Source organism: Scyliorhinus torazame, chromosome 27 (genome assembly GCF_047496885.1).
Source record: "Scyliorhinus torazame isolate Kashiwa2021f chromosome 27, sScyTor2.1, whole genome shotgun sequence".
Classification (NCBI taxonomy): Eukaryota; Metazoa; Chordata; class Chondrichthyes; order Carcharhiniformes; family Scyliorhinidae; genus Scyliorhinus; species Scyliorhinus torazame.
In genome coordinates, this window is record NC_092733.1 from 582,285 (window position 1) to 603,052 (window position 20,768).

The 20,768-nt window shown below is 45.9% G+C and overlaps 1 protein-coding gene across 2 annotated transcripts; it reads right to left on the reverse strand.

The window, feature by feature from the left end:
* Nucleotides 1-344: 344 nt before the first annotated feature.
* Nucleotides 345-15,170, reverse strand: elof1 (elongation factor 1). 2 transcript variants are annotated; one of them, XM_072490751.1, is made up of 4 exons: nucleotides 15,083-15,170; nucleotides 12,211-12,334; nucleotides 10,672-10,742; nucleotides 345-556 (listed from the first exon to the last, which is right to left on the reverse strand). In XM_072490751.1, the coding sequence occupies exons 2-4, from the start codon at nucleotides 12,324-12,326 to the stop codon at nucleotides 492-494; spliced, it is 252 nt and encodes an 83-aa protein (XP_072346852.1). In that variant the 5' UTR covers nucleotides 12,327-12,334; nucleotides 15,083-15,170; the 3' UTR covers nucleotides 345-491. The 2 variants fall into 2 exon arrangements, with proteins under 2 accessions (XP_072346852.1, XP_072346851.1); XM_072490750.1 differs by having other exon boundaries at nucleotides 15,014-15,170.
* Nucleotides 15,171-20,768: the final 5,598 nt, after the last annotated feature.

Consider the following 20,768-nt stretch of genomic DNA (forward strand, 5'->3'; position numbering starts at 1 on the left):
CAGCCCCCCTGCTGTGTCGCAATGATTCCACCCCCCTGCTGTGTCGCAATGACTGCACCCCCCCTGCTGTGTCGCAATGACTGCACCCCCCCTGCTGTGTCGCAATGACTCCAATTTGTCCCTGGCATTACTAAAATCATTAATTCATCACTGTCACACTTGGTAGTGAGCTGCATGAGCAGTCCCAGTCCTGTACTTGGGTTTATGGGTTTTACGAAGGCCGTACAACTAAATGTGGCCATAAACAGGCTTATTGGTGAATGCATATGCACTCACACCCATTGAAAGCATCAAAGCTACCCATTAAAACTTCAATCTTAAAAAGTAAAAGTTCACTCAGTGAATGGAAGAATTCTAACTTTTTAATAACAGCCTGGAAACAGTCCGAAGGATTACAGAAGATTCTGCATGAACTCAATTTATATACAGTCGGCAAAAAAGAAATCTGAAAAACACCTCGAAATAAAAACGTTAAGTGACTTGATCCTAAACTACTGGTTTGCTGCTTCACAGGCATCAATCCAATCACTGTAAACATCCACCGGCTCCGACAGATCTGAGTAGCAACAGTTAAAGAAAAGGCAGCAGCAATTAAATGAACATAGGTCATGTTTATTATCATTCAGGTAAAACTCAGCAAGTTGGATATGCTCTGCCCAAGGAGAGAAGATAGAGAGACAAACAGAAAGAGAAATTAGTACACATCGCCAACTGCTTAAACAGGAAGTAACCCATCTTCTCCTCTTAGCAATCTTCCCAATATGTCCCCAGAGAGAGCTCCCCTCCTCAATCCATGTCCCCAGAGAGAGCTCTCCTCCTCAATCAATGTCCCCAGAGAGAGCTCCCCTCCTCAATCCATGTCCCCAGGGAGCTCCCCTCCTCAATCCATGTCCCCAGGGAGAGCTCCCCTCCTCAATCCATGTCCCCAGGGAGAGCTCCCCTCCTCAATCCATGTCCCCAGAGAGAGCTCTCCTCCTCAATCAATGTCCCCAGAGAGAGCTCCCCTCCTCAATCCATGTCCCCAGGGAGCTCCCCTCCTCAATCCATGTCCCCAGGGAGAGCCCCCCTCCTCAATCCATGTCCCCAGAGAGTGATCCTTCCCAACTTACCTGCCCAGTACCCACGAGAGCAACATTCTCCACTTATGTTCCTCGTGAAACCAACCTCACCAACCTTCTCACCCAGTACCCCCAGAAGATCTAACCTTCTCAACAGTGGCCCCAGCGAGATCCACCCTTACCACCCGATACCCCCAGCGAGAGCTCACCTTCTGAACCAGAGTCCCCAGTGAAAACTAACCTCATCAACATGTGTCCCTCACGAAAGCTAACCTTCCCAAGCATTCCCCCAAGCAACAGATAACCTCACCAACCTTCCCAACCTGTGCTCCCAGTGAGAGCTAACTTTACTATTATTCCAAACAAAATCAACTTGAATTTGTATAATGCATTAACATAGTCAATCTTCCCAAGACACTGCACAGGTGCATTGCCAAACAAACTGACACCTAGCCACATAGCAAAATATTAGGAAAGGTGACTAAAGGTTTGGTCAAAGAGGTAGGTTCCTCTTAATAGAGGAGAGAGGTGAAGATGTTTGGGGAGAGCATTGGCAAATTAAGGCTTGGCCACCAATGATGAACACAGTAAGAAGTCTTACAACACCAGGTTAAGGTCCAACAGGTTTGTTTCGATGTCACTAGCTTTCGGAGCGCTGCTCCTTCCTTCACCCGAGGAAAGAGCAGCGCTCCGAAAGCTAGTGACATTGAAACAAACCTGTTGGACTTTAACCTGGTGTTGTAAGAAGTCTTACTGTGCTCACCCCAGTCCAACACCACCATCTCCACATGATTAAACAGTTAGAGATGATCAAGAGCCTAGAATTGGAGGGCAGCACGGTAGCATAGTGGTTAGCACAATTGCTTCACAGCTCCAGGGTCCCAGGTTCGATTCCGGCTTGGGTCACTGTCTGTGCGGACTCTGCACATCCTCCCCGTGTGTGCGTGGGTTTCCTCCGGGTGCTCCGGTTTCCTCCCACAGTCCGAAGATGTGCAGGTTAGGTGGATTAGCCATGCTAAATTGCCCTTAGTGTCCAAAATTGCACTTGGTGTTGGGTGGGGTTACTGGGTTATGGAGATAGGGTGGAGCTGTTGACCTTGGGTAGGGTGCTCTTTCCAAGAGCCGGTGCAGACTCGATGGGCCGAATGGCCTCCTTCTGCACTGCAAATTCTATGATCTTGGCGTGTTGTTGTTCATCACGAAATTATGAGCTAGAGAGGGCCAAGGCCGTAGAAGGATTCAAAAACAGTGAAAATTTTAAAAGAGGGGTTGCTTAACCAACCCTGTACAGGTCACTGAACATGGGAGATGGATGAACAGGACTTGGTGTTAAGACACAAGTTTTTACCCTCTGTAAATTTGGATGACCTGAAATTTACAGAGGGTAAAAAGAGGGAGGCTGGCTAGGAGTACAGTGGAACATTTAAATATAGAGAGTACCAAGGCATGGATCAGGGTTTAAGCTACCAGTACATTAAAGGAACCAGGACCGGTTTAGCTCAGTAGGCTAGATAGCTGATTGGTGATGCATAGCAAGGCCTGCAGTGCGGGGTCAATTTCCGTACCAGCTGAGGTTATTCATGCCCCACCTTCTCAACCTTACCCCCTGCCTGAGGTGTGGGGACCCTCAGGTTAAACCACCATCAGTCAGCTCACCCCCTCAAAAGGGGAAAGCAGCCTATGGTGACTTTACCTTTTACATTAGAGAGATGATCATTTTGCAGATGTGAAAATAGGTAGTCTTAGTGATGGCATGGATCTGTTGTTAGAAGCTCAGCAAGGTCAATACGACACAGATTGTGAAAAGTCTGGTTCAGCCACTGGCAGTTGCCAGATAGTTAGATGGAATCGATGGCAAAGGAACAGACAACTGACGTCAATGCCTTTGGTCTTAGCTGGAAGAAATTTCTGCTCTTCAAATGCAGAATATGGGGCAAGCTGTCTGACTGGTGGGGACAAGAGAAATATCAGTCAGCTGGAGGTGGCTACCATCACTAATGTTTTCAGCTGATGTCCCCAGAACACAACACGTAGATGAGAAATAATAGAGGTCAGGAATAGATCCTTTGGGACAGCAGAGGTAACATTGTAGAAAGAAGCCATTACCAGTAAGTCTCTGGCTAAAACTAGATAGATATGCATGAAACCAGACGAGTGCAATCCTACCCATCGACAGATAATCTCACCACCTCAGAATTATACAGCACAGCCTCTACCACCCTGTCAGCCAGCGAGTTCCAGATTCCTACCACCGCCTGGGTAAAAAAGCTTTTCCTCAAATCTCCTAGCCCTTACCTAAAATCTATGCCCCCTGGTTATTTATTGTCCCCTTTATTAAGGGGAAAGGTTTCTTCCTATTAACGTCCCTCAATGTTACACACCTCAATCAGATCTCCCCCCCTCAGCCTTCTCTGTTCGAAGGAAACCCACCTCAACCTAACATAACCATCCTCTCTGCATGGTCGAAACGCTCGAGCCAGGCAATATCCTTGGGAATCTCCTCTGCACCCTCTCCAGTGCAATCACATCCTTCCTATAGTGTGTCGACCAGAACTGCATACTCCAGCTGGGGCCGAACCAGCGTTTTATACAGCTCCATCATAACCTCCCTGCTCTTATATTCAATGCAACCTCTGTCCTGTCACGTCCATACCCCTGCCCCTCCACCCCCGGGCTCTGCTAATTAACAATCACCAGGGGAAAAAAAACAAACAGGCAGAAAGTGCAGGGATCCCTCGTGGCCGTTCCCCTTCAAAACAAGTATACCGTTTTGGATGCTGTTGGGGGGGGATGACCTACCGGGGGAAGGCCCTAGCGGCCAGGTCTCTGGCACTGAGTCTGGCTCTGGGGCTCAGAAGGGAAGGGGGGAGAATAGAAAAACAATAGTTGTAGGAGATTCAATGGTTAGGGGAATAGATAGGAGATTCTGTGGTCGCGAGCGAGACTCCCGGAAGGTATGTTGCCTCCCGGGTGCCAGGGCCAGGGATGTCTCGGATCGTGTCTTCAAGATCCTTAAGGGGGAGGGTGAGCAGCCAGAAGTCGTGGTGCACATTGGTACCAACGACATAGGTAGGAAAAGGGGTGTGGAGGTAATAAACAAGTTTAGGGAGTTAGGCTGGAAGTTAAAAGCCAGGACAGACAGAGTTGTCATCTCTGGTTTGTTGCCGGTGCCACGTGATAGCGAGGCTAGGAATAGGGAGAGAGTGCAGTTGAACACGTGGCTGCAGGAATGGTGTAGGAGGGAGGGCTTCAGGTATTTGGATAATTGGAGCGCATTCTGGGGAAGGTGGGACCTGTACAAGCAGGACGGGTTGCATCTGAACCAGAGGGGCACCAATATCCTGGGAGGGAGGTTTTCTAGTACTCTTCGGGAGGGTTTAAACTAATTTGGCAGGGGAATGGGAACCGGATTTGTAGTCCAGCAACTAAGGTAGCCGATATTCAGGACGCCAAAGCGTGTAATGAGGCAGTGGGGAAGGGAACACTGACAAAGGAGAGTACTTGCAGGCACGGAGAGGGGTTGAAGTGTGTATACTTCAACGCAAGAAGCATCAGGAATAAGGTGGGTGAACTTAAGGCATGGATCGGTACTTGGGACTACGATGTGGTGGCCATCACGGAAACTTGGATAGAAGAGGGGCAGAAATGGTTGTTGGAGGTCCCTGGTTATAGATGTTTCAATAAGATTAGGGAGGGTGGTAAAAGAGGTGGGGGGGTGGCATTATTAATTAGAGATAGTATAACAGCTGCAGAAAGGCAGTTCGAGGAGTATCAGCCTACTGAGGTAGTATGGGTTGAAGTCAGAAATAGGAAACGAGCAGTCACCTTGTTAGGAGTTTTCTATAGGCCCCCCAATAGTAGCAGAGATGTGGAGGAACAGATTGGGAAACAGATTTTGGAAAGGTGCAGAAGTCACAGGGTAGTAGTCATGGGCGACTTTAACTTCCCAAATATTGAGTGGAAACTCTTTAGATCAAATAGTTTGGATGGGGTGGTGTTTGTGCAGTGTGTCCAGGAAGCTTTTCTAACGCAGTATGTAGATTGTCCGACCAGAGGAGGGGCAATATTGGATTTAGTACTGGGTAATGAACCAGGGCAAGTGATAGATTTGTTAGTGGGGGAGCATTTTGGAGATAGTGACCACAATTCTGTGACTTTCACTTTAGTAATGGAGAGGGATAGGTACGTGCAACAGGGCAAGGTTTACAATTGGGGGAAGGGTAAATACGATGTTGTCAGACAAGAATTGAAGTGCATAAGTTGGGAACATAGGCTGGCAGGGAAGGACACAAGTGAAATGTGGAACTTGTTCAAGGAACAGGTGCTACGTGTCCTTGATATGTATGTCCCTGTCAGGCAGGGAAGAGATGGTCGAGTGAGGGAACCATGGTTGACAAGAGAGGTTGAATGTCTTGTTAAGAGGAAAAAGGTGACTTATGTAAGGCTGAGGAAACAAGGTTCAGACAGGGCATTGGAGGGATACAAGATAGCCAGGAGGGAACTGAAGAAAGGGATTAGGAGAGCTAAGAGAGGGCATGAACAATCTTTGGCGGGTAGGATCAAGGAAAACCCCAAGGCCTTTTACACATATGTGAGAAATATGAGAATGACTAGAGCGAGGGTAGGTCCGATCAAGGACAGTAGCGGGAGATTGTGTATTGAGTCTGAAGAGATAGGAGAGGTCTTGAACGAGTACTTTTCTTCTGTATTTACAAATGAGGGGTGATATTGTTGGAGAGGACAGTGTGAAACAGATTGGTAAGCTCGAGGAAATACTTGTTAGGAAGGAAGATGTGTTGGGCATTTTGAAAACCTTGAGGATAGACAAGTCCCCCGGGCCTGACGGGATATATCCAAGGATTCTATGGGAAGCAAGAGATGAAATTGCAGAGCCGTTGGCAATGATCTTTTCGTCCTCACTGTCAACAGGGGTGGTACCAGGGGATTGGAGAGTGGCAAATGTCGTGCCCCTGTTCAAAAAAGGGACTAGGGATAACCCTGGGAATTACAGGCCAGTTAGTCTTACTTCGGTGGTAGGCAAAGTAATGGAAAGGGTACTGAAGGATAGGATTTCTGAGCATCTGGAAAGACACTGCTTGATTAGGGATAGTCAGCACGGATTTGTGAGGGGTAGGTCTTGCCTTCCAAGTCTTATTGAATTCTTTGAGGAGGTGACCAAGCATGTGGATGAAGGTAAAGCAGTGGATGTAGTGTACATGGATTTTAGTAAGGCATTTGATAAAGTTCCCCATGGTAGGCTTATGCAAAAAGTAAGGAGGCATGGGATAGTGGGAAATTTGGCCAGTTGGATAACGAACTGGCTAACCGATAGAAGTCAGAGAGTGGTGGTGGATGGCAAATATTCAGCCTGGATCCCAGTTACCAGTGGCGTACCGCAGGGATCAGTTCTGGGTCCTCTGCTGTTTGTGATTTTCATTAATGACTTGGATGAGGGAGTTGAAGGGTGGGTCAGTAAATTTGCAGACGATACGAAGATTGGTGGAGTTGTGGATAGTAAGGAGGGCTGTTGTCGGCTGCAAAGAGACATAGATAGGATGCAGAGCTGGGCTGAGAAGTGGCAGATGGAGTTTAACCCTGAAAAGTGTGAGGTTGTCCATTTTGGAAGGACAAATATGAATGCGGAACACAGGGTTAACGGTAGAGTTCTTGGCAATGTGGAGGAGCAGAGAGATCTTGGGGTCTATGTTCATACATCTTTGAAAGTTGCCACTCAAGTGGATAGAGCTGTGAAGAAGGCCTATGGTGTGCTTGCGTTCATTAACAGAGGGATTGAATTTAAGAGCCGTGAGGTGATGATGCAGCTGTACAAAACCTTGGTAAAGCCACATTTGGAGTACTGTGTACAGTTCTGGTCGCCTCATTTTAGGAAGGATGTGGAAGCTTTGGAAAAGGTGCAAAGAAGATTTACCAGGATGTTGCCTGGAATGGAGAGTAGGTCTTACGAGGAAAGGTTGAGGGTGCTAGGCCTTTTCTCATTAGAACGGAGAAGGATGAGGGGCGACTTGATAGAGGTTTATAAGTTGATCGTGGAATAGATAGAGTAGACAGTCAGAGACTTTTTCCCCGGGTGGAACAAACCATTACAAGGGGACATAAATTTAAGGTGAATGGTGGAAGATATAGGGGGGATGTCAGAGGTAGGTTCTTTACCCAGAGAGTAGTGGGGGCATGGAATGCACTGCCTGTGGAAGTAGTTGAGTCGGAAACATTAGGGACCTTCAAGCAGCTATTGGATAGGTACATGGATTACGGTTAAATGATATAGTGTAGATTTATTTGTTCTCAAGGGCAGCACGGTAGCATTGTGGATAGCACAATTGCTTCACAGCTCCAGGGTCCCAGGTTCGATTCCGGCTTGGGTCACTGACTGTGCGGAGTCTGCACGTCCTCCCCGTGTCTGCGTGGGTTTCCTCCGGGTGCTCCGGTTTCCTCCCACAATCCAAAGATGTGCGGATTAGGTGAATTGGCCAATGATAAATTGCCCTTAATGTCCAAATTGCCCTTGGTGTTGGGTGAAGGTGTTGAGTTTGGGTAGGGTGCTCTTTCCAAGAGCCGGTGTAGGCTCAAAGGGCCGAATGGCCTCCTTCTGCATTGTAAATTCAATGATAATCTATGATTAATCTAGGACAAAGGTTCGGCACAACATCGTGGGCCGAAGCGCCTGTTCTGTGCTGTATTTTCTATGTTCTATGTTCTTCTCGCCAGTATCCAGGCCACTTACAAACAAGACTCCAGGCCTTAATCCAAATGGGGACATGAGATCCAAAAAGACGAGGTGTTGGGCGTCTTGAAAAATATTAAGGTAGATAAGTCCCCAGGGCCTGATGGGATCTACGTCAGAATACTGAAGGAGACTAGAGAGGAAATCGCTGAGGCCTTGACAGAAATCTTTGGATCCTCACTATCTTCAGGTGATGTCCCGGAGGACTGGAGAATAGCGAATGTTGTTCCTTTGTTTAAGAAGGGTAACAAGGATAATCCAGGGAACTACAGGCCGGTGAGTGGCAGGGAAATTACTGGAGAGAATTCTTCGAGACAGGATCTACTCCCATTTGGAAGCAAGTGGTCGTATTAGCGAGAGGCAGCACGGTTTTGTGAAGGGGAGGTCGTGTCTCACTAACTTGATGAGTTTTTCGAAGAGGTCACAAAGATGATTGATGCAGGTAGGGCAGTGGATGTTGTCTATATGGACTTCAGTAAGGCCTTTGACAAGGTCCCTCATGGTAGACTAGTACAAAAGGTGAAGTCACACGGGATCAGGGGTGAGCTGGCAAGGTGGATACAGAACTGGCTAGGCCATAGAAGGCAGAGAGTAGCAATGGAGGGATGCTTTTCTAATTGGACGGCTGTGACCAGTGGTGTTCCACAGGGATCAGTGCTGGGACCGTTGCTGTTCGTAGTATATATAATGATTTGGAGGAAAATGTAACTGGTCTGATTAGTAAGTTTGCAGATGACACAAAGGTTGGTGGAATTGCAGATAGCGATGAGGACTGCCAGAGGATACAGCAGGATTTAGATTGTTTGGAGACTTGGGCGGAGAGATGGCAGATGGAGTTTAATCCGGACAAATGTGAGGTAATGCATTTTGGCAGGTCAAATGCAGGTAGGGAATATACAGTGAATGGTAGAACCCTCAAGAGTATTGACAGTCAGAAAGATCTAGGTGTACAGGTCCACAGGTCACTGAAAGGGGCAACACAGGTGGAGAAGGTAGTCAAGAAGACATACGGCATGCTTGCCTTCATTGGCCGGGGCATGGAGTATAAGAATTGGCAAGTCATGTTGCAGCTGTATAGAACCTTAGTTAGGCCACACTTGGAGTATAGTGTTCAATTCTGGTCGCCACACTACCAGAAGGATGTGGAGGCTTTAGAGAGGGTGCAGAAGAGATTTACCAGAATGTAGCCTGGTATGGAGGGCATTAGCTATGAGGAGCGGTTGAATAAACTCTGTTTGTTCTCACTGGAACGACGGAGGTTGAGGGTTGACCTGATAGAGGTCTACAAAATTATAAGGGGCATAGACAGAGTGGATAGTCAGAGGATTGTACGAGGCAAGTTTTTTTTTTTTTTTTTTTTTTTAAATACGCAGAGGGTAGTGGGTGCCTGGAACTCGCTACCGGAGGAGGTGGTGGAAGCAGGGACGATAGGGACATTTCAGGGGCATCTTGACAAATATATGAATAGGATGGGAATAGAAGGATACGGACCCCGGAAGTGTAGAAGATTGTAGTTTAGTCGGGCAGCATGGTCGGCACGGGCTTGGAGGGCCGAAGGGCCTGTTCCTGTGCTGTACTTTGCTTTGTTCTTGGTTAGTGTGGAGGATTGCGTAATCACCCTGATTTGACTGAAACCTGGCTTCCCACTAACTGTCTAGTTATCTTTGCACCACTTGCCCTACATTAACCCATACAAAATCCTCCCATCCAGCTGCCCTGGTACTGTGCTTTTCTTATAGCACCTCAACTTTCCACTCCTCTCAATTTGCATAACACCTGTCAGATAGGAAATATATTTTCTACAATGTTTCATAGAGGCACAAGGAAGAAAACAAATGCTGAGCCAAAGGAGAATTTGATGGGAGATTTTAAAAAGAGAGGGAATGAGAGGTGAAGACAATTTGACTGTACAAAGACCAGGTGGCCATCAATGTAGATCAATGAACACAAGGTGATGGGTGAGCAAAACTGGCTGCAGGTTAGGGCACAGGCAGCTCATTTGAAGATCTGCTGTAATTTAGAGTGGGCGAATATTAGGCTGATCAGAGGAGCACTGGAAGGAAGGAGTGTGGACCAGACTGGAGTGCAACACTGCCCGTGTTGACACACTACTTCACCGGCCCTGCATCAAGATCTGGGATAAGCCTTCACTTACTCAGATTAGATATTGTGAAGATGGAAGTTTTTGTCTTTGACCTCTGACTTACCCTCGATTCCAATCCCCTCCCCAGCCACTGACTCGAGCTGCAGCCTCGCCATTTTATTCAATCCCTAACAGAGCTTCTGATTGCAAAATCTAACACCACCCATTTAAACCTAACTTCTGTTAAGATCTCAATGTTTTTGATGTTTCTAGACTGCAGCATTCCAAAGAGTTTCTGGCTGGTTGTCAAGCCTCTATAAACTTCAGCTCACCCAGTACTTCCTGCTGCCTGGATCCACCTAACATTTGCCTCCCAATACCGCTAAGTTTAAAATGATTTAAACCCATCTAAAACTTCTTCAGTGATACATTTTCTCCCTCAACACCCACAGGTAGCCCCCACCACCCTCCATAACCCCAAGAATGCCATGTTCCTCCGACTCTTTGTGAATCCCCATTCCCTTTGTACCAACCACTGACAAAAGTGACTTCAGCCATTCAGGCCCATGCTCTGGAGTTCTCTGCCGAACCTTTAATACGCTCCATAACACCAACCTCTGACTAAGCTTCTGGACACTCCTCCTGACGTCTGCTTCTTAGATTATTATTCAAAGAAATAAATGCAAGTTGTGCTGTTGAGAGCACAAGGAAGAAAGGAGAAAAAAAGGACTTGAGTGGGAGAGTCAGACTGAATGTACATGCTCTTTTGTTTTTAAAATGAAGGATACATGTTATTGGAGTTTGGAATTCTTCTAAACACACGGTGCAAGATATGACCCCCGTATTCCGCGCGCGGTCCCTGGAAAACGTGGTTGGGGAGCAAAACATTAAAACAGCTAGATCTTAACACAAAACTCCACATTATGCTTCCATAAATCAGAAAGATGGTTCCAATCAGTTTTCCCCACCCTAATGTTTTCAATTCTAGCCTGTGAAATTGGAAGGATCATTTGCAGAGAGTGAAGCACAGAACTCAGAAAAGAGTCATCTCCATCCATCAGAGGGACAGGTCAAATCAAACCCAAATTTGCAATGCTCCCTGATCAAGGGGTAGGCAGAAAGTTCATCAGTCCATTTGTTACAACTACTTTTATATGTTTGGTTGGTACATGGAGGTGGGTACTGACATGTTAATGAACTTACAGGATACGGTTAGTTTCTAGCTTATAATCTTTGATAGAAACAATAAAAACTCAAATTACACCAAGTATTCTTCACAGGAAAAGCCCTGAACTCAGAGGTCAGATAAGCCTACTACGCCAGGTTTCAGAAAGTGCACTTTGTAAAGTAAAACATGCCAAAAGGTTTACACACAACTTAGTGTTAAATGGTCTCAGATTTTAGATTGCACAGCAAATCGCATCAAATTTATCTTTCTAAGATGATTATACATTTATTACTTAAATAAGACAGATACAGACTTTTGTGCCATTATGACCTCACAGGATATTGAATATTTCATTTGGGTGCATAACAGTGTTGAATTCAATAATTTGTTGCTTTTTACTGTATATTATTCAGTTCAATAAAGCACGGTAGCACAGTGGTTAGCACTGTAGCTTCACAGCGCCAGGGTCCCAGGTTCGATTCCCCGCTGGGTCACTGCCTGTGCGGAGTCTGCACGTTCTCACCGTGTGTGCGTGGGTTTCCTCCGGGTGCTCCGGTTTCCTCCCATAGTCCAAAGACGTGCAGGTTAGGCGGATTAGCCATGCTAAATTGCCCTTACTGACCAAAAAGGTTAGGAGGGGTTATTGGGTTACAGGGTTAGGATGGAAGTGAGAGTTTAAGTGGGTCGGTGCAGACTCGATGGGCCGAATGGCCTCCTTCTGCACTGCATGTTCTACGTTAAACTATCACTTTATTCAGTTCAATAAAGTCTCGCTTGATTTCAGGCCAACTTTCCACCTGACACAGCTATGTTTGATGAATTTGTTGAAGAAGGAAAATCGCTGCACAGGACGTGATATATTCCACTCACATACATGGAAATGGCAGCATTGAAATCAGTATTTACCAGCTATACAGCATGAAAAGATACACGTCAGCTCATAGGAGTCAACAGAATGGTCAATCACACTGAACCCAAGAAAGTATTTTGCATTAATATCCCAAAGCCTGATTGGCTGCAGGACTTTTATCTCTGTTGAATGTACCAATTTCAACAGTTGGACGTAACTTCAACGTGCAATGACCAATTACATCTGCAAACTGGCTCCTACCAAGCCTGAAACTTAATAAACATGATTGTTGTGATGCCACACACTTACATCTTAACATCACATGACTTTTCATGGTTACAGAATGGACACGTGAACTGTGTTTCCAGAGTGCCGAGCACCTTCTTCTTGGTAGGAGGCTTTCTCTTTGATTTCCTGCGTCCCATTTCAACTTCTGTGAAATACAGGCAAGTGGAAAAAGCTCAAAGTTTAATTAATCTTGTAATCATACTTAGAAAATAACAAAGTAGCCCTGGCTTGCTCCCTGCTGCAAGGGCCATCGAGCAGCTTACTGGATCACAGGCTGACTGGCGGGCAGGAAGTGGCATTGTGGTATTGTCACTGGACTGGTAATCCAGAGGCCCATGGTAACGTTCTGGGTACCAGGGTTTGAATCCCACCATGGCAGATGGAGGAATTTGAATTCAATAAAAAGAAAAAGCTCTGAAACTGAAAATCCAACGATGGCCATGAAATTATTGTCAATTGTCGTAAAAATCCATCTTGTTCACTTTGTGCAGTAGGGAAAGAAATCTGACACCCTTACCTGGTCTGGCTTACGTGACCCGAGGCCCACAGCATTGCGATTGGCTCTTAACTGCACTCAATTTCCCTCAGAGGTGCAGCAGAGGAGAGTAATGAATCTGGTGGGTGGGCGGGTGGCTTCATCAACATATTATGTAGGCAGAAAACCCCGAATAAGAAGCTACCAGTTCTGCATTTGCAGCAGGTGGGGTGGCGACTCTGGGGTTTCTTTTAAGGAAAAGGCCTGCCATCTTTATAAGGGGCAATGTGCAGCTATCCAGAGCCAGGAAGCAGGAGACAAGGACCGTCAGTGAGTCTTCTTTCACCAGGAAATTTGAAGAACTTGACTGAAACTTACATAAGTGCATGAAATAATAAAACTTTAACAACATAGTTTAAAATACAGATTTTCATGTTGATCAACAACACGCAAACTCTAATTTCATATTGAATGTTACAATGTTGTTTTCTTGTTTTGTTGGCATTTGGGGTCACATTAATTTTCACACAGGAAAATCATTTGGGAAGCACTGACTTTTGGAGGTTGTATATGTCTGTGACTTACCCAATCACACCTGGTTCAAGGCTGACACAATCACCCAAATGGAGTTGTGAGATTGCGGAATATACAACAAGAGTTAGTTTTAAAACAGAGACTATTTCAATGTGTACCAGTAGATAGGATGATGGTTTAATGAAAGGGAAATAAAGGGAGACAGGAACAGAATGGGTACAAAGGATTTGGCCTGTTCCTCAGGTGAAGGACAACAGCACGGCTCTGTGCTATCATTTCTATGTAGATATGAATAAAACCATATTAATGTTCTGCTTGCCCTGCATCACCCTCTCTGATCTGCCTATGACAATGTTTTTAATGTCAGTCTGGTATCGGAGCAGAATTTGTAACCCACCCACATTGGTAGAATTTCTGTGCGGCCAACTTACAGTGCAGGCTCGCTCCCCTTATCGTCAGCCATGAGGTTCAGAGTTTCATCACAAGCTGATAAGAAACAGGGGTACTGTTAGAGGTTAATCAGCCGCATAATCACTGCACTTTCATCTAATTGGAGCTCATTGGGATGGCTGTGTATTAGTTTACTGGAAGATATCACCTAGTGTTTAAAAAGTAAGTCATAAGAACTGGGCAATTCAGCCCCTCGCGCCTTTCCCCTCCATTCAATACCATCGTGGCTGATCTCTCGGCCGCAGACTCCACTTTCCTGCCCGTTCTCCATAACCCTTCAACCCCCATTACTAATTAAAAATCTATCTATCTCCTCCTTGAGTTTACTCAATGTCCCGACATTCAGTGCACTCTGGGGTCGTGAATTCCAGATTCACCACCCATTGAGAGAAGTAATTTCTCCTCATCCTGGTTTTAAATCTGCTACCCTTTATCCTTAAACGAGTTCTTGTTCTAGATTTCCCCACAAGAGGAAGCAGCCTCTCTATGTCTACCTTTGTCAATACCTTTTATCATATCGTATACCTCAATTAGATCTCCTCATTCTTCTAAACTCCAGAGAGTATCGGCCTAAACCGCTCAAATATACAGTTTAGTAGTACAGAGCACTGATGTTTCCCATTGCTCAAAAACAAGAACCCTTGTCAGGACACTAGTATTCAAATTACCCAGAATGGAGTCGAAAAAATTCAGTCTTAAGTGATAGTTTAGCTCAGATCTCTTTAATGGGCCATGCTGGATGTCAATCTTCAGCAGTGCCCTGAAATAGTAGATCTGTCTGCATCAATGAGCAAATTTCTTAGCCTGCCACACACCCAATACCAATTGTCGTACTGGAGCTGCCTCAGACCTTGTATAACATGGAATAATGCAAAGGAAACTCGGAGTTGGTGTAAAACAGACCGCCAATCTAATTCTCACAGTTCAGGCCTGACAGGAGTTGAAAGTTGCAGCCATGGCTTCTACAAATGCCACCACTCTGGTTGCTAGACCTCTTAGGTGAATCACTCCATACCTAAATTCAGAATTTACCAAGCCCAATGACAAAATGCACAGTGGCTTTAAATACCAGATATTTGGCTTACTTGTCAAAATGTATGAATTACAGAAAGCAAATCCAATTCATCCTGTAACTTTGTTGCACTACGTTGGGGGGCAAAACGGTAAGGGGAGGCACTCTGGGGAGGAAGCAGTAACCACTATCCAGCATTTCCCTCTCGCTGTCTGGGCACTAAGTGATTTCTTCCCACAGACTAATAGACACCATCCCAATCACCTCCAATTAGATGAAAGCATTTAGTAACTGAATCCAAACAGCACTCTACACTCTATTGTAACCATACAAAGCCAGCCACTAGCACTGACCTGTACAGCACTGCAACAGAGACAACAAAATACAACACGGCAAGGATTATCCAAGTCCTTTCAAGTTACTTTGAATGCAAAAGCACTGCTCCAGGTCACCGTATCAGCGGTTCGCAGGTAAAGTTCCCACAAGAATTTCCCAGTAGCATTTCACACCCTGTGGAAAGAGGGTCTTCAGTAAATAACATATGACTTGCATGACCTGCCAAACAATATGGGATGAAAAGAAAACGACAGAGGTCAGAAGCAAGATTACATCCAGGGGTTGAAGGAAGGTCAGGACCAGATTACCTCACTCCCCAGATGATACTGAACAAGTTCTTCAAGTTCAAGATATCTTGCATCCTATAACTCAAAGTATTATTATGCACTTAACTTTTGTACTCTAGACACATTGAAGTGTATGCTGGATTTTCTACAACCTCAATCATTTTCTTCTTCCCGGATGATATGTAGTAACCTCTCAGGAAAAACATCATATATCATGGAAGAAGGCAGGACCATGCATAGGATACTCGGAACCCATAAAACAGGCAGCCAATTTAATTCTGACAGTTTCAGACCTACCCAAGTTGAACGGTACAGCTTTAGCTTCTACAAACACCACCATTCTGTGATCACCAAACATCTTACTCATTTAACCCTACAGAACAATCTTATTTAAATGAGTTCACCAAGTTATTTTAATCCAACAGTGCACCCTGTAGAAAATCAACTACATTAAAATGCGTAATCTTAATTCATAGTTCAAGAATGTTATAAACAAAGAAAACACAATTATCAACAGCTTATCGCCTTTATTTTATGTTTGCATGGTGGATCAAACATTCTGGAGGAGATTCTGACTAATAAGCCACCAGGAATGGAGTTCATGGTCATAGGATGGAACCCTGGGAAATATCAAACTGGGCCTTTACCCTTGTCCCTTCCTGTTACTCACCTACAGCTGCTGCCCTTGCTGGCAGCATGTGAAAGCACAGCATTAGTTCATGTCTCTAATGATGACATCCAGCTCGACCTCACCACTTCTCTTGATTCCTCCACAGTTGCTAAATCGTTTAATTTTGCACTGAGTGCTGAATTTGGTGCATTTGAGTGCGATAGTGAGAGTTTGGTGACCGAGGGAGTATAAGGCTTCATTTTTATCTAAAGTTTAGTCTTTCTTTTATTTAGTTAATTAACTTAAAAGTTGCTGTTTGGTTTAGAAGAAGGTGAATTTTCAATAAGCTTTAAACAGGCTTCCACTTGTAGGTACTTGCAGCTGGAGCTTGTTAATTAGTTAATTGGATTAGGCCAATTTTCAGAGGCTAGATTCACAGTATAAAAGTGATCCCCGACAGTGCAGACTTTGTTAGCACTGAGTGCTGAATTTGGTGCATTTGAGTGCGATAGTGAGTGTTTGGTGACCGAGGGAGTGCTGAATTTGGTGCATTTGAGTGCGATAGTGAGTGTTTGGTGACCGAGGGAGTTAGGTGAGGAGGGAGTAAGGTGCTCCTTTCATTTTGTTTCCGACATTTCTGCAAAGAGTGAGAAGAGAGCCAGGAGTTTACAGAAAGTGTAGCTGACTGGGAGCAGAGTCGGAGGGCGGAGATCTAGTTAGTCCACAGGGCAGCTATATTCTGTCAGGTAAGAGGGGATGGAGGCTAGGCCAGTTACATGCTCCTCCTGTAGGATGTGGGTGGTGAGGGATACCACCGGTGTCCCCGCTGACTATACCTGCGGGAAGTGCACCCAACTTCAGCTCCTCAAAGACCGTGTTAGGGAACTGGAGCTGAAGCTGGATGAACTTCGGATCATCCAGGAGGCAGAGGAGGTGATTGAGAAGAGTTACAAGGAGGTAACCACACCCAAGGTACAGGACAAGAATAGCTGGGTTACAGTCAGGGGGAAAAAAACAAACAGGCAGAAAGTGCAGGGATCCCTCGTGGCCGTTCCCCTTCAAAACAAGTATACCGTTTTTGGGGGGGGGATGACCTACCAGGGGAAGGCCCTAGCGGCCAGGTCTCTGGGACTGAGTCTGGCTCTGGGGCTCAGAAGGGAAGGGGGGAGAATAGAAAAACAATAGTTGTAGGAGATTCAATGGTTAGGGGAATAGATAGGAGATTCTGTGGTCACGAGCGAGACTCCCGGAAGGTATGTTGCCTCCCAGGTGCCAGGGCCAGGGATGTCTCGGATCGTGTCTTCAGGATCCTTAAGGGGGAGGGTGAGCAGCCAGAAGTCGTGGTGCACATTGGTACCAACGACATAGGTAGGAAAAGGGGTGTGGAGGTAATGAACAAGTTTAGGGAGTTAGGCTGGAAGTTAAAAGCCAGGACAGACAGAGTTGTCATCTCTGGTTTGTTGCCGGTGCCACGTGATAGCGAGGCTAGGAATAGGGAGAGAGTGCAGTTGAACACGTGGCTGCAGGAATGGTGTAGGAGGGAGGGCTTCAGGTATTTGGATAATTGGAGCGCATTCTGGGGAAGGTGGGACCTGTACAAGCAGGACGGGTTGCATCTGAACCAGAGGGGCACCAATATCCTGGGAGGGAGGTTTTCTAGTACTCTTCGGGAGGGTTTAAACTAATTTGGCAGGGGAATGGGAACCGGATTTGTAGTCCAGCAACTAAGGTAGCCGATATTCAGGACGCCAAAGCGTGTAATGAGGCAGTGGGGAAGGGAACACTGACAAAGGAGAGTACTTGCAGGCACGGAGAGGGGTTGAAGTGTGTATACTTCAACGCAAGAAGCATCAGGAATAAGGTGGGTGAACTTAAGGCATGGATCGGTACTTGGGACTACGATGTGGTGGCCATCACGGAAACTTGGATAGAAGAGGGGCAGAAATGGTTGTTGGAGGTCCCTGGTTATAGATGTTTCAATAAGATTAGGGAGGGTGGTAAAAGAGGTGGGGGGGTGGCATTATTAATTAGAGATAGTATAACAGCTGCAGAAAGGCAGTTCGAGGAGTATCACCCTATTGAGGTAGTATGGGTTGAAGTCAGAAATAGGAAAGGAGCAGTCACCTTGTTAGGAGTTTTCTATAGGCCCCCCAATAGTAGCAGAGATGTGGAGGAACAGATTGGGAAACAGATTTTGGAAAGGTGCAGAAGTCATAGGGTAGTAGTCATGGGCGACTTTAACTTCCCAAATATTGAGTGGAAACTCTTTAGATCAAATAGTTTGGATGGGGTGGTGTTTGTGCAGTGTGTCCAGGAAGCTTTTCGAACACAGTATGTAGATTGTCCGACCAGAGGAGGGGCAATATTGGATTTAGTACTGGGTAATGAACCAGGGCAAGTGATAGATTTGTTAGTGGGGGAGCATTTTGGAGATAGTGACCACAATTCTGTGACTTTCACTTTAGTAATGGAGAGGGATAGGTACGTGCAACAGGGCAAGGTTTACAATTGGGGGAAGGGTAAATACGATGTTGTCAGACAAGAATTGAAGTGCATAAGTTGGGAACATAGGCTGGCAGGGAAGGACACAAGTGAAATGTGGAACTTGTTCAAGGAACAGGTGCTACGTGTCCTTGATATGTATGTCCCTGTCAGGCACGGAAGTGATGGTCGAGTGAGGGAACCATGGTTGACAAGAGAGGTTGAATGTCTTAAGAGGAAAAAGGTGACTTATGTAAGGCTGAGGAAACAAGGTTCAGACAGGGCATTGGAGGGATACAAGATAGCCAGGAGGGAACTGAAGAAAGGGATTAGGAGAGCTAAGAGAGGGCATGAACAATCTTTGGCGGGTAGGATCAAGGAAAACCCCAAGGCCTTTTACACATGTGAGGAATATGAGAATGACTAGAGCGAGGGTAGGTCCGATCAAGGACAGTAGCGGGAGATTGTGTATCGAGTCTGAAGAGATAGGCGAGGTCTTGAACAAGTACTTTTCTTCTGTATTTACAAATGAGAGGGGCGATATTGTTGGAGAGGACAGTGTGAAACAGATTGGTAAGCTCGAGGAAATACTTGTTAGGAAGGAAGATGTGTTGGGCATTTTGAAAAACTTGAGGATAGACAAGTCCCCCGGGCCTGACGGGATATATCCAAGGATTCTATGGGAAGCAAGAGATGAAATTGCAGAGCCGTTGGCAATGATCTTTTCGTCCTCACTGTCAACAGGGGTGGTACCAGGGGATTGGAGAGTGGCGAATGTCATGCCCCTGTTCAAAAAAGGGACTAGGGATAACCCTGGGAATTACAGGCCAGTTAGTCTTACTTCGGTGGTAGGCAAAGTAATGGAAAGGGTACCGAAGGATAGGATTTCTGAGCATCTGGAAAGACACTGCTTGATTAGGGATAGTCAGCACGGATTTGGGAGGGGTAGGTCTTGCCTTACAAATCTTATTGAATTCTTTGCGGAGGTGACCAAGCATGTGGATGAAGGTAAAGCAGTGGATGTAGTGTACATGGATTTTAGTAAGGCATTTGATAAAGTTCCCCATGGTAGGCTTACGCAGAAAGTAAGGAGGCATGGGATAGTGGGAAATTTGGCCAGTTGGATAACGAACTGGCTAACCGATAGAAGTCAGAGAGTGGTGGTGGATGGCAAATATTCAGCCTGGATCCCAGTTACCAGTGGTGTACCGCAGGGATCAGTTCTGGGTCCTCTGCTGTTTGTGATTTTCATTAATGACTTGGATGAGGGAGTTGAAGGGTGGGTCAGTAAATTTGCAGACGATACGAAGATTGGTGGAGTTGTGGATAGTAAGGAGGGCTGTTGTCGGCTGCAAAGAGACATAGATAGGATGCAGAGCTGGGCTGAGAAGTGGCAGATGGAGTTTAACCCTGAAAAGTGTGAGGTTGTCCATTTTGGAAGGACAAATATGAATGCGGAATACAGGGTTAACGGTAGAGTTCTTGGCAATGCGGAGGAGCAGAGAGATCTTGGGGTCTATGTTCATACATCTTTGAAAGTTGCCACTCAAGTGGATAGAGCTGTGAAGAAGGCCTATGGTGTGCTCGCGTTCATTAACAGAGGGATTGAATTTAAGAGCCGTGAGGTGATGATGCAGCTGTACAAAACCTTGGTAAGGCCACATTTGTAGTACTGTGTACAGTTCTGGTCGCCTCATTTTAGGAAGGATGTGGAAGCTCTGGAAAAGGTGCAAAGAAGATTTACCAGGATGTTGCCTGGAATGGAGAGTAGGTATTACGAGGAAAGGTTGAGGGTGCTAGGCCTTTTCTCATTAGAACGGAGAAGGATGAGGGGCGACTTGATAGAGGTTTATAAAATGATCAGGGGAATAGATAGAGTAGACAGTCAGAAACTTTTTCCCCGGGTGGAACAAACCATTACAAGGGGACATAAACTTAAGGTGAAAGGTGGAAGATATAGGAGGGATATCAGATGTAGGTTCTTTACCCAGAGAGTAGTGGGGGCATGGAATGCACTGCCTGTGGAAGTAGTTGAGTCGGAAACATTAGGGACCTTCAAGCAGCTATTGGATAGGTACATGGATTACGGTAAAATGATATAGTGTAGATTTATTTGTTCTCAAGGGCAGCACGGTAGCATTGTGGATAGCACAATTGCTTCACAGCTCCAGGGTCCCAGGTTCGATTCCGGCTTGGGTCACTGTCTGTGCGGAGTCTGCCCGTCCTCCCAGTGTCTGCGTGGGTTTCCTCCGGGTGCTCTGGTTTCCTCCCACAGTCCAAAGATGTGCGGGTTAGGTGAATTGGCCAATGATAAATTGCCCTTAATGTCCAAATTGCCCTTGGTGTTGGGTGGAGGTGTTGAGTTTGGGTAGGGTGCTCTTTCCAAGAGCCGGT

What these genes read in the sequence shown, in the direction of transcription:
- elof1 (XM_072490751.1), bottom strand. Translation starts at nt 12,326, where the DNA reads ATGGGACGCAGGAAATCAAAGAGAAAGCCTCCTACCAAGAAGAAGGTG. An exon ending in AAGTCATGTGATGTTAAGAT is followed by an intron (nt 10,743 to 12,210) that starts GTAAGTGTGTGG and finishes CACGTTTTCCAG; the next exon opens with GGACCGCGCGCGGAATACGG. An exon ending in ATTCCAAACTCCAATAACAT is followed by an intron (nt 557 to 10,671) that starts GTATCCTTCATT and finishes GTTGCTACTCAG; the next exon opens with ATCTGTCGGAGCCGGTGGAT.